The sequence below is a fragment of the Clytia hemisphaerica genome, unplaced genomic scaffold, assembly GCF_902728285.1.
Source record: "Clytia hemisphaerica strain Z4C2 unplaced genomic scaffold, Clytia hemisphaerica genome assembly, whole genome shotgun sequence".
In the NCBI taxonomy this organism is placed as follows: Eukaryota; Metazoa; Cnidaria; class Hydrozoa; order Leptothecata; family Clytiidae; genus Clytia; species Clytia hemisphaerica.
The window spans coordinates 646,025-660,596 of record NW_027103608.1 but is presented as its reverse complement, the minus strand read 5'-3'; the positions used below and the strand labels follow the sequence as shown (position 1 = coordinate 660,596).

General features: G+C 35.5%; 2 protein-coding genes across 2 annotated transcripts in view; both read left to right on the top strand.

Moving 5' to 3' along the window:
* LOC136802157 (uncharacterized) overlaps positions 1 to 6,417 on the top strand; it is a 36,255-nt gene extending 29,838 nt beyond the window's left edge. The window contains exons 6-10 of the mRNA XM_067058879.1: positions 650 to 1,294; positions 1,847 to 1,909; positions 2,888 to 2,996; positions 4,159 to 4,273; positions 5,206 to 6,417. Coding sequence (XP_066914980.1) covers positions 650 to 1,294; positions 1,847 to 1,909; positions 2,888 to 2,996; positions 4,159 to 4,273; positions 5,206 to 6,165 — 1,892 coding nt within the window. The 3' untranslated portion in view covers positions 6,166 to 6,417. The remainder of the gene's footprint in view (positions 1 to 649; positions 1,295 to 1,846; positions 1,910 to 2,887; positions 2,997 to 4,158; positions 4,274 to 5,205) is intronic.
* Positions 6,418 to 7,960: 1,543 nt separating this feature from the next.
* On the top strand, positions 7,961 to 12,743 carry LOC136802175 (lymphocyte antigen 75-like). The gene is made up of 5 exons (XM_067058896.1): positions 7,961 to 8,075; positions 8,488 to 8,641; positions 9,399 to 9,496; positions 10,725 to 11,025; positions 12,135 to 12,743. The coding sequence occupies exons 1-5, from the start codon at positions 7,961 to 7,963 to the stop codon at positions 12,565 to 12,567; spliced, it is 1,101 nt and encodes a 366-aa protein (XP_066914997.1). The 3' UTR covers positions 12,568 to 12,743.
* Positions 12,744 to 14,572: the final 1,829 nt, after the last annotated feature.

Genomic DNA, 14,572 nt, shown 5'->3' with positions numbered 1-14,572 from the left:
ACTCACACACTCAGGGCTATTTCCCCGTTTCCCAGGCAGATTTTTAAACTCCAAAATAATGACGAGGAATAACAAAACCACGCACCAACCATTCGAAATCAATCGGCAAACAATTTAAAGGGCTTTTGAAACAAACAAACTTATTCGTGATATGCACCATTGCAATGTCTTCTGGTATTACATAATGAGCCCAACAGCTGATTGGTTGTAAGTGACGTAAAATGAATCAATATGTCACTTTTAACCAATCAGCTGTTGGGTCCACGATGAAATGTCAGAAAACATTGCAATGGTGCATATATCATGAATAGTTGTGTTTTGAATACTTTTTCTCCTCTATTCACGTAAATAGGTTCTTTATAAACTAAAATCTCAAATCTCACAATGGAGTATAGAATAGATACTAATAGGTAATAAAAGTGGATTTTTGATTAAGAAATCGAGTAATTAGCTCATAAAAAGCCATTTAAAAGTGCATAATGATGATCTTAATTTATATAGATTTTGATCCGCTTTTTTCCGGACGTTTATCTAACGTTCACAACGTCCATATAACGTTAGATGCACGTTGAAACAACGTTGCGTGCCAGTTGGGGTTTACCTTTCCGCGTTTACAATGGTTAAAACTTACTCGTTTTTTTCTCCAAAGGTTTCAACGAGAAGTCAGCTCAAACAGAAAGTACTTTAGCAGAAGAGAACATAGTCTTCCCTTCACTTACCGAACCAATCTATACCGAACCACAAAAAATCATCCCAGCTGCTGTTATAATCTCTACCATCTCCGAATACATCAAAGGGAAGACTAACATCGTGTCTACACTTCTCACTCAAGCTTTAATGTATTATAAATATCAAGAAGATTTTGATGCTTTCGCTCCACAAGCTATCCAAAATCTCCGTCTATTACCGTACTACTCCTCAGCACTAAATCTCATCTCTCATCCGGCGTTTCCGCGAGAAATCAAGACGTTCGATACTAAGACGATATGTCACGGTTTGCTACTCACCGAACAAAAGATACGTCGTTTACACGTTGATGTTGGCAGTAGCGCCCGTCTGACGGGAACAACATCCGACATTTTCACTGTCATATCACGTCAGTTGCAAAAGGATAAAATGTCGGATAATTTGGCTGTTGATGTTATGGATTATATGAAGTATTTGTTAGCAACTGGTGTTCAGCTTCTCGATATGAGGGATGCGTATACTGACATGGAAAGGTCACTGAAATCACTGGTCAATTTCAAGTCTAAGGAGATGGAACTCTTCGAAGAAACCAAAAAACAAATTTTAGGTGAGATTTCTTATTTTTCCTTTTATTAGAGAAAAATTCGAATAGCACACCGCTATGCAAACGTCATAATTATTACTTTTAACATTTGACCGAACTTCAATCCCACAATCCTTTTTATCTTGATTCGTAATGCGGGCAAGTTATTACTTTTGTATTGTCAATAAGTGTAATTTGGTTGCAAAGCAATTAATGCAAAGGATGATGGGATTAAAACTCGGACAAACAGTAATTTTGATACTTATTTCTAGAATCACTACGGTATGCTATTACAGGAAGTATTTCACACAACTTTTCAACTGATTGAAGGGGCTGATGTTTTAGTTCGAATCACAGAAAGATTCTAATCATAGAGCTTCGAATTACAGAAGGGTGACTGTATAATTTTATGCGATCGATGGCGTAATGGAAAGCCTTTCTAAACAAATCAGAAAAGAACAAATTCATTCCATTCCCAATCCGCCTTTATGAGGGAAAATTTCGTCGGGGAAAATGCTGTTAAATGTCTTCTTTGGACCATTATGTCGACTCTTTTAAACTCTATTTTCTATACAGGGGAAGTCAACAAGTCACTTCAAGTCAAGACAACTAGTAATACAGTCCCAATTGTAAACCAAGGTATGTTTTTGGACCTACCTCTACCTCTGTTTTTGGCCCTCTAATTTAACCTTTGTTCGTTCGCCCGTTCGTCCATTCATCTGTTACCAGCTTTTCTCTGGATTTGCCCATTATCTTTTTCTGACTTTTTCGCATAGTGATGCCAAAAAGTGAAGGAGCTCGATTTTCGAAAAAGAAATATTTTTGGGCAAATTCGGGCCAAAAAATGCCTAAAAATGGGGTTTTTTGGACTCTTGTGAAATTGCTTCTTTAATTTTTCAAGGTATTTTAAAAGAAAAAGTTGGAAAAATTTGGTCAATGGGCCAAATCTTGGATTTGTGGGAGTTGCTGTATTAGATTTTATCTTTAAAGAGCAGAGTTATCTTTAACATGAAAGAAGGGATTGTTTTTGTTTGTGTCCAAGACTTTCATGGCTCCTTACTTCTAAAACATTGAAAAGCCAGCGTGAAACAAGCTTCATTGTGTTTTTCAAACCTATGCTATGCTGTTATCTTTTCTTTTTCGTTCGAACATTTTCATATTCATTCCGCATTTTTCTGACTATCTATTTCAGGTAGGTCCATTCAGCATGTAACTGGTTTAGTTTTTTCTACAATGTCTTATTCTTACAATACTTTTCATCTTAAAAAGTTTTGGAAGATTTTTTTGAGATTTCTTCCGATGGAATCATTCTTTGCGACGTGTTCTGATGTTTGAAAAAAACTTAGAATTTAGAAACTGACACATCTAATCTGGCATTATTCTTGTTCGTTCAAATTCTCTCTTTTGAGTCTCTTCAACTCGAACCCCATAATACAGATGTCTCCTTAACTCAAACAAATTTGCTGGTCCCTTCAGTTAGCAATGCCTTATAAACCTAACTCTATAACTCGAATTTCCTTAACTCGAACAAATTTGTGTTCCCCTACGTGTTCGAGTTATGGAGACTCCATTATTTATTTTATTGAAGGCGAAACTCCACTGTTTATTTTATTGAAGGTGAAATTGCACTGCCATCCATTGCTACCAATGACAAACTTCAAGAATCCAACACCGAGTTACAATTGCATCAATCCTTAAACTTCACTGAAGGCGACATTACGTCAAGGTAACCTCACTTTTGAAAGAATAAAATCTTTTCCATACTAAGAAACATTCTGCTATTATTGTTATAGACAAGATTCTCTTGGGTTTTTTATTCTAGCGCCTCTTCTGCTTAGCTTGCATATATATGGTGCATATGGAAATCCTTGAATTTTACTGAAGGCGACATTACGTCAAGGTTACCTCACTTTTTCCCTGATAAAAATTATTATTTTCGTTTTGGTGTCATACACTTGTATACTCAAGTGTATACTACACATTTTTTTTTAGAATACCTAAAATTTGGCTGAGCCTGGATTTGCTGATTTTTTTAGCAATTTTCAGCCTAAAATGCTCTTAAATGCGTTCCTAATTTTTCAGACTACTTTAAATCGACAATATCATGCAAAATAAAGAGCACTTAAAATTGGTAAAATTTGGACAATATTCGACTCTCGATTTTTGAAAATCCATGACTAAGTTTGGTTAAAACTGCTTTAAAAGAGGATAAAATTGTAGTTTCTTGTCATTTTTTGAGAAAATTGAGGCTGGGCATGTTCTTACGATGTTGTTAATTTTTCGACGAATTTCAGCCTCAATGTTCTTATAAACTGGGTTCTAATAAAAAAAACGTGTAGTGTATTTATTCTATCGCTGTTACAATATCTCTGAGTATATTTACGAACCCCTAACTATTTTATTTCGAACTCGTTATCATTACGCATCTAGTGCCATCTAGTGAATTGGCTTGTGAAACACTTTCTCATTTTCTGGAACTAGAAAGCTTTGCCTCAACAGATACTTCTAATTGCCTATTTAAATAATTGGCATTGCTAATTAACAATGATGATTGACCATAGTCATTATGAAAAACCCCGGTCTGGCAATGTATTGTTTTAGCTTTTTGTTCAATTTTCTTTTGTTACAAAGCAAAGACATACTTTTTTATCACGTTACCAAAATCTCCTCTTGGGATTGGTCTATTTCCTAATCACATGATCAAACGGTTTGCAAAATAAATCGATTTTGGTACGTAAGCTACATCTTTAAATAATAAAAGGAGACAAAAGCTTTCCAGACCAGTGTTTTTATAATAACTATTGATTGACCGTGATTAACACTAGACTCTCTAGGACAGCTGTCTTCTGTCTCTTAGTCCCCTAGTTATCTATTCATTTTTTTCCCAGTGACAGTCCTCAACCAGAACAAAAGGAGCAACACACCGGAGATTCAAATGCTGTTAATGCAGTCATGGAGTTGACGCAATCTCAAATCACACAAGAACAAACACAATTGGTCAATGTAAGTGATTTATATTAACTTTACAAAAACAGCTGTTGGCAATGGAAATGATATACGAGTTTGAGTTTTATATCAATTTCAGTACATAGAAAACTTCAAACTGAAAGGAACTTAGAAGATAGATTGAGTAAAGTTGAGTAAAGTTAACTCAACTTATTTTGAACTTATTCACGGCGACTATAATTTTGCTCGACTTTTTTACTTTGAATGTGTACACGTTTTTTTTTTTTTTAAGAAACACACTTTTAAGAAACATGAGGCTCAGAATGCCTAAAAACTAAGAAACATCTAAGAAACATGCTGAGGCTGAAAATTAAAAAAATGACATTTTTAATTCGTTTTTTTAAGAACCTTCCAATCAAAACATAAAAAATAGGCTGATTACGTCAAAAAGTTTAGAAACATGTAAGAAACATTTAAGGCTCAAAAGGCTGATTTCTTTAGAAACATTGAGGCTGCTTGGTAAAACTAGTTTCTTAAAAAAAAAAAACGTGTACGTACTTCCATATTGTCTTTGATATTGTGGAAGGTTTAAGAATATATAGGCTTTGAAGACTCTCCCTTTTGCATCGATCGTTTCTTCCCAATACCAACCTGAAAGACTGATCAACCCCCGTTAGAAAATTTATTACTCTTAGGTTTCAAATAAACGGGGGGTGGGGTTCGAATAAACGGGGGGTGGGGTGGAAAGTTTTCGAAATTTTAATAAACGGAGGGGGCTAATTGCCGGGGGGGGTTGGAAACTGTACTTGCAAAAATTCAACAATAAGGTAAATATAGGCTAAAATCAGGCTATTTAAAGCAGAATAAGGGACCTTCTCTTTGAAAGCTGAAAAAATTCTTAAAAATGAATAAACGGGGGGTCCTATTAAGTTCTGGGGGGGGGGTTTGAAAAATTTCTAAAAATTAACAAGTTGACATTTTTTTTCAAGGAGCCAACCAGTGAGCAAATGGATGTAGACCAAGAAAACAAAATGACTGTTGTCGATATAGCTGCTATGTCAACCGAACCCGAAAACGAATCCGATTCTACATCAAAACTGGAAAAAGAATCCGAATTACCCGTCAACAGTGAAGAATTTGATGTCCTCAAAGCGTTAGCTGATAAATTAGGAGCTGTTATTACTTTGTTCACCGATTTAGACCATTGTTGGGTGATCCCGATTTTCCCCGATAAATTCCATTTAAATTCACCTCATTTCTTTGTTGTGTATCGATTCCAAAGATTTTTTGCCGCTTGGCTCGGCAGCAAGGCCTCTGTGTCATCTATTCGTAGCATCAACTTCAAAAGACAAGGCAAAGAACCTCAATGTAGGTGTGGTCGTGGTACACCGGGTAAAACGAACCAAGGACGTTGCGTTTCAAGAGAAAACGGGAAATATTTAACCCGATGTATCTGTTTTCGATTAGATCGAGGTTGTAGTGATAAATGCGATTGTCGGGGTTGTGATAACCCGTTTGGGAAACGAATGGAAAGACCACGTATGAAGAAACCGAAAATTCCATACCGACAACGTTACGCCCACGAGGCGGCTAAAATCGCAACGTGTAAAAGCTCCACCGTTTCAAACACTGTTGGTACTCAAACGCCCTCCGCCCAAGAGATTTTTGACTCCCAGGGTGGGGGTATGGAAAGCTGGGTACCTATTGAACATTGTATTTTTGAAGCTCTCATCAACGAGATCAAATCGGAGGAGAATGTCATTACGCCAGATGAAGTTCAACTCATTTTCAATCAAGTTGTAAAAGAACTAACAACGATACCACGTCTTGAACAAGCAGCTTTCATTAAAAGCACAGAACAAATTTCTTTGAAACTTCAACAAAGGGAGAAAGATGTATCCGATTATCTAAGGATATATCAAATGCAGGTTGATCTTTCGTTAGGATAATCTAAAACCTGACTTTTGATTTACTGCATCTTTTCTGCAGTTTTTAGGCTTCTTATGTTTACGTCAGCATCAATTCCATTTCTAGGATTTTTTAATTCTTTATGTTTTTATGTGTTTTGCTTCTTATTTATTGTTTTGGCATACATTCTGTTCATAGCTTGTTTAACTGTTGTTTTTTGTTGATTAGGTACCTTTAGCTTTCTGATTTAAAAAGGCGAATCTCAGTTCAACATATTCATTGAATTTCCTGAACATCATAACATTTTTTTCGGTTTTTGAGGCATGATTGAAAATTGAATATTAATGTCTGGACTACCAAGTAGGCTGCACGCATCCCCTCTGATATGATTTGATATAGGGAATCGGACGAGAATTTCATACACGATACGCATCTCCTATATCAAAATAGATTCTGGGGATGTGCGTAGCCTATTATTACTTAAGAGGTGAACTTAGAGTCTTGAATATCGTGATCAATGAGACTTTTTATAGAAGCTCATCGTAACCGCACCACTTGTTAATATGAATATGGATATTTTTATATCACCAAGTCATTTAAAACTCCCACTAATAAGCATGCCTCAAAACAATATTCATCTCCCAAGAGGGTTCAAAAAAATGAGAACGACAACTTTTACATCCAAGCCTGAGAACTCACGCAAATCCAATACCTTCACACTCGGTTTGAAATTTGACCCACTAACACTCTACTAATAATCCTATAACCTCTGTTATCACAACTCCTGATGTGCACGACCGGCTTGACATGTATCATTTTGGGATCCGTCCTACTATGCTCGGCTCATCTTGATGATATTATATTATTAAATACCAAATCATTTAAACGGGAAATATTCTTCCTTTGTTTTCTACTTAGAAGAATCAACTCCTTGAAGGAGTGACCAACTCACAAACATCCTGCGCTCTCCACCACATTTGTCGGACAAATCATTTTATACCACAGTGGACACTCGACATCCGCTAAAATACTAATTACGTACACACAAATTGATAATTGTTGCTAGACACTAATTATGGGTAATGCTTCTTCATTAAGTTTGGATAACTTGGTTTTTTTGTGTTTATAGTTTGAAAAAGGTATGTATCAGTATCAATCAATTATTGAAAACTTATTTACAATAATTGCATATTTTATTTTACAAGATAACATGGTACTTCAGAATCTTCCTAACCTAACCTAACTGTTATAAATATTTTCTCTAGCTATGTTGATGTGTATAATGTTCTCATAACATGTCATGCTAGTTGATTGTATGTACTACTTGTGAGGTCATGATGAATAGTGCGATCTACTTACTCATTTTCATTTACCATAGTAATGACGTGTCATCCAAAATTGCATGTTTCAGTTTTTCATATTTTAAAACATAAACATTTGATGCTTGTGATGGGCAAGTCTCCTTTGAAGCTTTTTTTAATGATTAAACTCCCTCCTCATAGACCCGGTGAGATTTTTTCAGCTAATGGGGAATAGGGATAGATATTTTTTAATGACTGGGGATTTGAATTCCATTGTTTTCGAGCTAAAAGATTCAGTGGTAATTGAAAGAATAGCACAATATTTTGCAGTGAGGATTTGATTATCTGATTATTTTCGGCGGGGATAAAAATTAGAATTAAAAATTCACACACTGGGGAGGATATTTTGGCCAATTTTTCCATTGGGAAGGGGTCCCAGGGGGTCTGTGAGAAGGGTGTTTGCTTAAAACTCGAGAACATTTTCCCTCTTAATATCTATTTTCCTTCATTTAAAATATCTTCTCTTTTAAGTACAATGACGAAACTCTTATTGATATTTTCTCTTCTCGTGGCATTTATCATTAAACCTTCCCATGGCTTCACTTGCGAAGATTTTTTGCTGGACAACAAACAAGATCGAAAGATCTGTTGTAAGTTTTAAAAGTTTTAAGATTAAAATTTTCTATGCTTTTGATAAACTATAGAAGCACATATTATTTTATTAGAACATCCAAAATGTGTGAAGCCTTTGGATGTTCTTAACTTTTTCAGTTTTAAGCCTAAAAATGTTATTTTCACCTTTATGTGAATATTTTTGTCCATTTTCCTAAAAATTCGATTGTTTTAGAGGCCGCAATTAGAAAAGGTCAAACTAGTTTTTCAAGCAAAAATTAGCTTTGAAAATCATTTCCTGGCTCGTTAACTCGTTCTCAAAAAGCTAAAAGAATCGCACTTTAAGATTTTTTCAATACTTAAAAACTTGGCTTAAAAATTACTTAAGTGCAATCAGAAAGGGACGTCAAGGAGTTAAAACCTCACTATTATCCGCTTGTACCATTTTAGTTGACGATTTCGGATACGATTTTCGTCACGAACCTTTTGGTTTGACTATCGAAGAAGCAAACGAAGAATGTGAAGATGTTTATGGTTCTGGTGGTCTCATCTCCATTCAAAATGAAGACGAAAATAAGTTCCTCATTAATGAACTCAAGTATAGGTTAGTTCAAACAATACCCACTTCTCGAGTGATCAATCAACAGCATTGCGGGCCTCGTTTTCAAATGAAATAATTGCTCCAAATGACGTTTACACATGTAGCGTGGTGGGTCGACAAAAAGTCGGGGAATCTGGGGAGGCAAATTTCGAATATTATGATTTTGCGCCCCCTATGAAATCAATTCTTTGTAAAGCAAGCCATTTTTCATGCCCTTTTAGCGTCCTGTTATCGGACGCTGCCCCTAATAAAATCACTGAAATTTTGGTTAAAACAGCCTTTTTAGTGGAAAACCCTAGAAAAAGTGCTCCTTTTGGCCACCAACTGACGCTGCCCTACCTTTCTAAGACTACACGTTTTCTTTTAAGAAACTAGTTTTACCAAGCAGCCTCAATGTTTCTTAAGAAATCGGCCTTTTGAGCCTTAAATGTTTCTCAGATGTTTCTAAACTTTTTGATACAACCAGCCTATTTTTCATGCAAAGAAAAAAAAACAATTGTTTTGATTGGATTCTTAAAAAAAAAACGAATTAAAAAATGTAATTTTCATTCTTCTCATTCTCAGCCTCAGTATGTTTCTTAGATGTTTCTTAGTTTTTAGGCATTCTGAGCCTCATGATTCTTAAAAGTGTGTTTCTTAAAATAAAAAAAAACGTGTACGCGAGCAAAGCGAGCGTGAAAATTTTGGGATGTTTTCTCTCTGATTCACAAACATGTTACTCGTTAACTAAACTTACATTTAATCACAATTTCTCCCTCAGGAAGTTGAAAACTGTGTTTCTTGGTATGAAAACAAATGATGAAGGGTCATACGAGTGGCTCGACCAATCACCAATGATCTACACCAACTGGGAAAATGGTATGTTATTAAAACCGTTAAACCCCTTTCAAAAGCGACCGTAGTGCAGTAGTAGAGCATCCCCAGCCGGGTCATACAAAAGATTCCCAAAATGGTACTTGATGCCTCTCTGTGTGATGCTCAGCAATTAAGAAAAGGGACAAGGGTAAGTGGAGCAATCCAGGGGGAAAGAGTGACGCCCTCCCCTACCCTCGGGTAGATAGCTATCGAAAGAGGAGCCTCCGACTGCGGTCGCAGACTTAATTACACCCTCTCTCATTTGGTATATGCGTGGATTTACTCTTATTTCGAATTAAATTTACAGTGTGTCCCGAAAAAAAACGGACAAATTTTTAAATGAAGTAAAATCCTTAAAACTCTTTATGTGAAACGGGCTTAAAATAATTAGAATAATTAAAATAAGATTAAAATTCTCTGCTCAATAGATATTACACCCATGTCTCTCACCCCGGTTAAACTTTATCCCACAGCGGGGATAAAGATTTCTATTGAAATCTCAATGGGGATTGAAATTCTATTGCTCCAAGACTAAAAATGGGATGGTTTTTGAGTGCAATTTTTAAATGGGGATGAAATCAAAATCAATTTCCCAGTGGGGCTAAAATTCTAAGGTATTTTTCTTACAGGGGACGAAAATTTTGTCAAATTTTCTAGTGATGCTGTGACACAGGGGTGTGATATTCAATTCCCAAGATAATTGAATAGGTTTTGGAGATTATGAAATAATTAAATAAATAAGTTTATAAAATTTCGCGTAAATCATCGGAATTTTACTTCATTCAAAAATGTGTCCGCTTTTTCGGGACACTGTTTAGCTCCGACGGATTCATACCGAGTTAAATAATGATTTTGTAGTCCGTCCACTACCATCTGGATAATGTTTTTTACAAGCACTTTATTTTCACTATGTTTGGTGAGGAAAGAAAAAATTTTTAACGATTACTCAAATGGAAAATGGACGGACTATATGTTTAGAACGATTCCGTGTAACGTCATTTTCACCTACGATCAGCCATTTTTCTAAGAAATGGTAAAAAGAATATTTACAGGGTGATTTAGTGACACCTTGCTTAGCTCCAAGCCTTTTAGTGTTTCCGTTTGGACCTGTGCATAGCTTCTTGTTTGTTTTTATTTCGTGGGTGGAAATCAGACAGTTAAGAACAAGCAGCTTGCTTGAGATTTGGCCTAATTGGATTTTGCAGAATCAGTATATTTGATATTTTTGTAGGTCGTCGTCCAACGATTGAGGACGAATTCTTAAATCCATGTATTGAAATAGACGTTACCGCAACTAATGGTTCATGGAGTGCTTTAGGTGAAGGTGTTTCTGAGTCATGTCCTTTAGTCAAGACAGATTATGTGTGTAAAGTACCTTTAATTCCACCAATGGAAAGTTTCAATCATTTCGTGTCTGATGATCGCACATCGTGGGAAAGTGCTAACGACAGTTGTTCGTTATTTCGAATGTCGCTGGTGATCATCAATGACGTGAATGAGAATAAGATGTTATATGAACTGCTGCAACAAAAGTAAGTTTGAACTCCGTATGAGAAAAGCTGTTGGATTTTTTTTTCTTCACAGAAATTAACGTTGATCAAGTTTAATCTGACTTTTTGTCAGCCAAAACAATTCTTGTATTTTTTCATGAGATTTTCTTACCTCGGAAAGGTTTTCTAACCATAAAAGGGCTATACTTCATTGAAACATGGATTTATTATAAAGACTCTGGATAAACATCGAATGAAACGGTGGAGAGCGAAGTATTGTCTTTTTATTGTTTCAGAAAACAATCGATGTACAGGCTTTGTCCGCAAAGGACAACTGTCATGGCGGCTCGAAGGAGTCTGATTTTGAAAAATGATTAATACTCTTTTTTCTAAAAAGTTCTCTGACTTTTTCTGATCGTACTTTTGCTGGCTAAAAGTTTGAAAATAAATGTTAGAATACCAACCGAATACATTTATGAAATCTGATGTGAGAAAAACACCATCAGACGAGTAAAATCAAACAAAATGCTTATAATGACAAGAAATTTTGAATTGGGAATATCTTTCCAATATTTCTCCGAGAAGAGCTGAGATTGATATATATTAGACGTGAGTCTCATAGCTCCACTGTGGTATGAAAATCTTTTAGTGGCACGTGGTGGTGCGGTGGCTTTTTTGAGGTTGAAGTTTAAGAATTTCTGGTGTCAATATTCAATTTCTTATACATAGCATGTTTTTGCACCTTTCTCGAAACTTAAAACGTCATAACGACGTATAATTAGTAATTAACTAGATGAGTTTGAATCTCGGAGGAGAACTTAAAGTCTCATTTGGGAATTGGATAAGTGTATTTTGATGGGAAAGGCAATTAAAATGCTACGAAAAATCTTTTAATGGTGGATGGAGGGTGAACAATAATGTCATTACTGCGGACAAGGCTTGTACATGAGAAATTGGCAAAATTCAGCTCGTTGTTTTTCCAGTGTCTATAATAATTCCATGATTGAAATTATTCTCGTATTTTTAAAGGAAAGTTATCTGTGTAATTCCATTTACTTCTATTTTATATGGAAGAAAAATCTTTCTACATAGGCTCGATTGTGATTTATGAAATTTTCTAACCATATTTCTCTGTCTTTTCATTCTTACAGTGGTCGCGTCAGAAAGGTATGGATTGGTTTGTCTGGGAACAAGCAAGGAAAATACCGGTGGGTCAGTGATGACCTGTCCGTATATCGGGACTGGTGTCCGGGACATCCCAATGATATCAAGATTATCTCAGAAGTCAATGATTGTGTTACCTATACGATTGATAACGAAAAGGATGATGATAAAGGTTGTTTTAGTGTTGAGAAGTGTGACCAGGTATTACCTTTTATTTGCGAACGTGAAACCGAGGAGCAGATTTTGTTCCGGCAAAAGATATCGGAATTGACCAAAACCATACGGGAAAATGGCGGACGCCCGTATTGTCCGAATTGTGTGAAGAGAGAAAACGAGAAACGAGAAGCAGCAAGACAGAAAGTTGTCGATCAGAAGAAACAGGAGAAAGAAAAGAAATTGAGACGTGGAAGATTACAGTGATAAGCGTTTTTCTTTAAGAACATTCAAAATTTTTAAAACCTTCGAAATTTTCAGGCTTATAAGTATGTTCTTACGATGTTCTTAATACGCTTAGTTTCTTTACTCAGAATCTATTAAAATCTATTAAAATCAATACTGTATTAGTAATTTCTGAATTCTGATGCTCAAGATTTTTCTTAATTTGTTCTTAGCTTTTGACCGATTTTCAGTCTCGTGTTCTTATATAATTGTTCTTATAAAAAAGCGTGTAATTGGGAAATAGGAAAAAATGTAGGGATTCTTAATAATTTTTGCTTATTTACGAACCTTGCATTTTTTGTTTATAATTTAAGTTTTATAAATTATTAGTTTGATAAATCTGAATTTAATAAGGTTTTTCCCTTGAAAACAAAATACGTAGATCCGATAGGACCCCCTATCCACCGTAATGAAATTTGCCTAAAACTGTTCCCTGTATCGTCGTCCCCTTTGGAAAATCTTACTGAACCCAAAAATTTGGAGGTCAGTAGCCTACTAGCCTAGTAAAAAGCTTTGTTTGAATTTTTATAATCACCAAAGGATTTTTAACTGCAACAAAAGAATTTGTATATGTAGTTTTGGGAAAGATGACGAAGGTTTCCTTTTCCGGTTACCGGAGATTATTTTTCATGATACAGAAACTTAGGCTACCTTTCTTTTGCATTTTTGAAAACACCATAAAATTCTTTGTCTTTTTGACGGTAAGCATTTGTAAGCAAAATTCGTGCTACAGGAGCTTCTAAAAGTCAAACTTTTGTTGAAAATTTCATGGGTCAACTTTGTCGATTTCTAAAAGGGCTCGGCACGGGCAGTTAGCGTGTACTACTTTGAATTTCGAAGACCTCAAACAACTTAGTCTTATCTAAAAATGATTTCTATGTAAAACTCACACCTGACAAACTAAATGTGGACCCTTTTTAGACGATAATTGGAAGTTTTGGAACCTCACAGGCTAAGTTTAGCTACGGTTAGATACGGTCTGACGCAAAATCTAGTTTTTCAAAATCTACCCTCAAATGGTCAGATAAAGTGTTTGAAATTTGGCAGTCTTGCAATCCTCCAACCCTATCAGATATTCTTAGACCCTGAATAAGAGCCCATAAAAACTAGCGACATATCCCTGTAACCCATTTTACCTGAGTACACCCCCCCTTTCATCCCCGCAGGATAAGAGAATCTTTTATCTGATATTCCGATGGCGTATTGGCGGCCGCCCACACTAAAGCTCTAAAGGAGCGGGCCAATATATGCTTAAAATATGCCCGACCTTCAGAGCAAAGCGTGTCGTAGCATATTTCCACATCTTGTACCAGATAAGAGAATCTTCTGAGACATGGTGCAATCTTTTGTAATCCAAAGATTCATTAATTCAGCTATAACCCTTTATCGGAAATATTGCGGAACAAACCCGGTTATGCAATGACAAAAGATATGTGACGTCACGTATGAGATTTATTCCCTTCTAAACAGATATCAAGCATAACAATTTAATTGGTGATATAAGGTTGCTATGGGCTACTATATCGTTTGTTTGTGAAGTTTATTCTGAGGATATGATTTGTTGATGTGTAAGAAATCTATCATTTAGAATCAAGGACCAGTTTTAGACGGCAAAAATGAGAATCTGCGTTCCTAATAGCTGGTTAATTAACCACTTACTTTTGCTTTTCCCGCTTAAAGACCATGAAAATCTATTCCAAAAATTTAATTTATAAGAATACTAAATTCAAGAAAATTTTCAACTTCCATATTCTTATAAAACATTTACATCAAACCCTCAGGGAGTGATGAAAAGTCTCTTTTCTACAACTTTTTTTTGATTAAGTCGTGTGCAAAAAAACTTTAGTTCAGGTTTCGTATTTTATAATAACAAAACATAAAAAGTTATAAGCTTACTGTGCTTTGGTTTGAGTTTGTTCTTTTATATTGCATATGAGAATTCGATGTGTTTGAAGTTTTACTAGTTTTATCGATGGGGGTGTGTGTT

What these genes read in the sequence shown, in the direction of transcription:
- LOC136802175 (XM_067058896.1), top strand. Translation starts at nt 7,961, where the DNA reads ATGACGAAACTCTTATTGATATTTTCTCTTCTCGTGGCATTTATCATT. An exon ending in ACAAGATCGAAAGATCTGTT is followed by an intron (nt 8,076 to 8,487) that starts GTAAGTTTTAAA and finishes GTACCATTTTAG; the next exon opens with TTGACGATTTCGGATACGAT. An exon ending in CTACACCAACTGGGAAAATG is followed by an intron (nt 9,497 to 10,724) that starts GTATGTTATTAA and finishes ATATTTTTGTAG; the next exon opens with GTCGTCGTCCAACGATTGAG.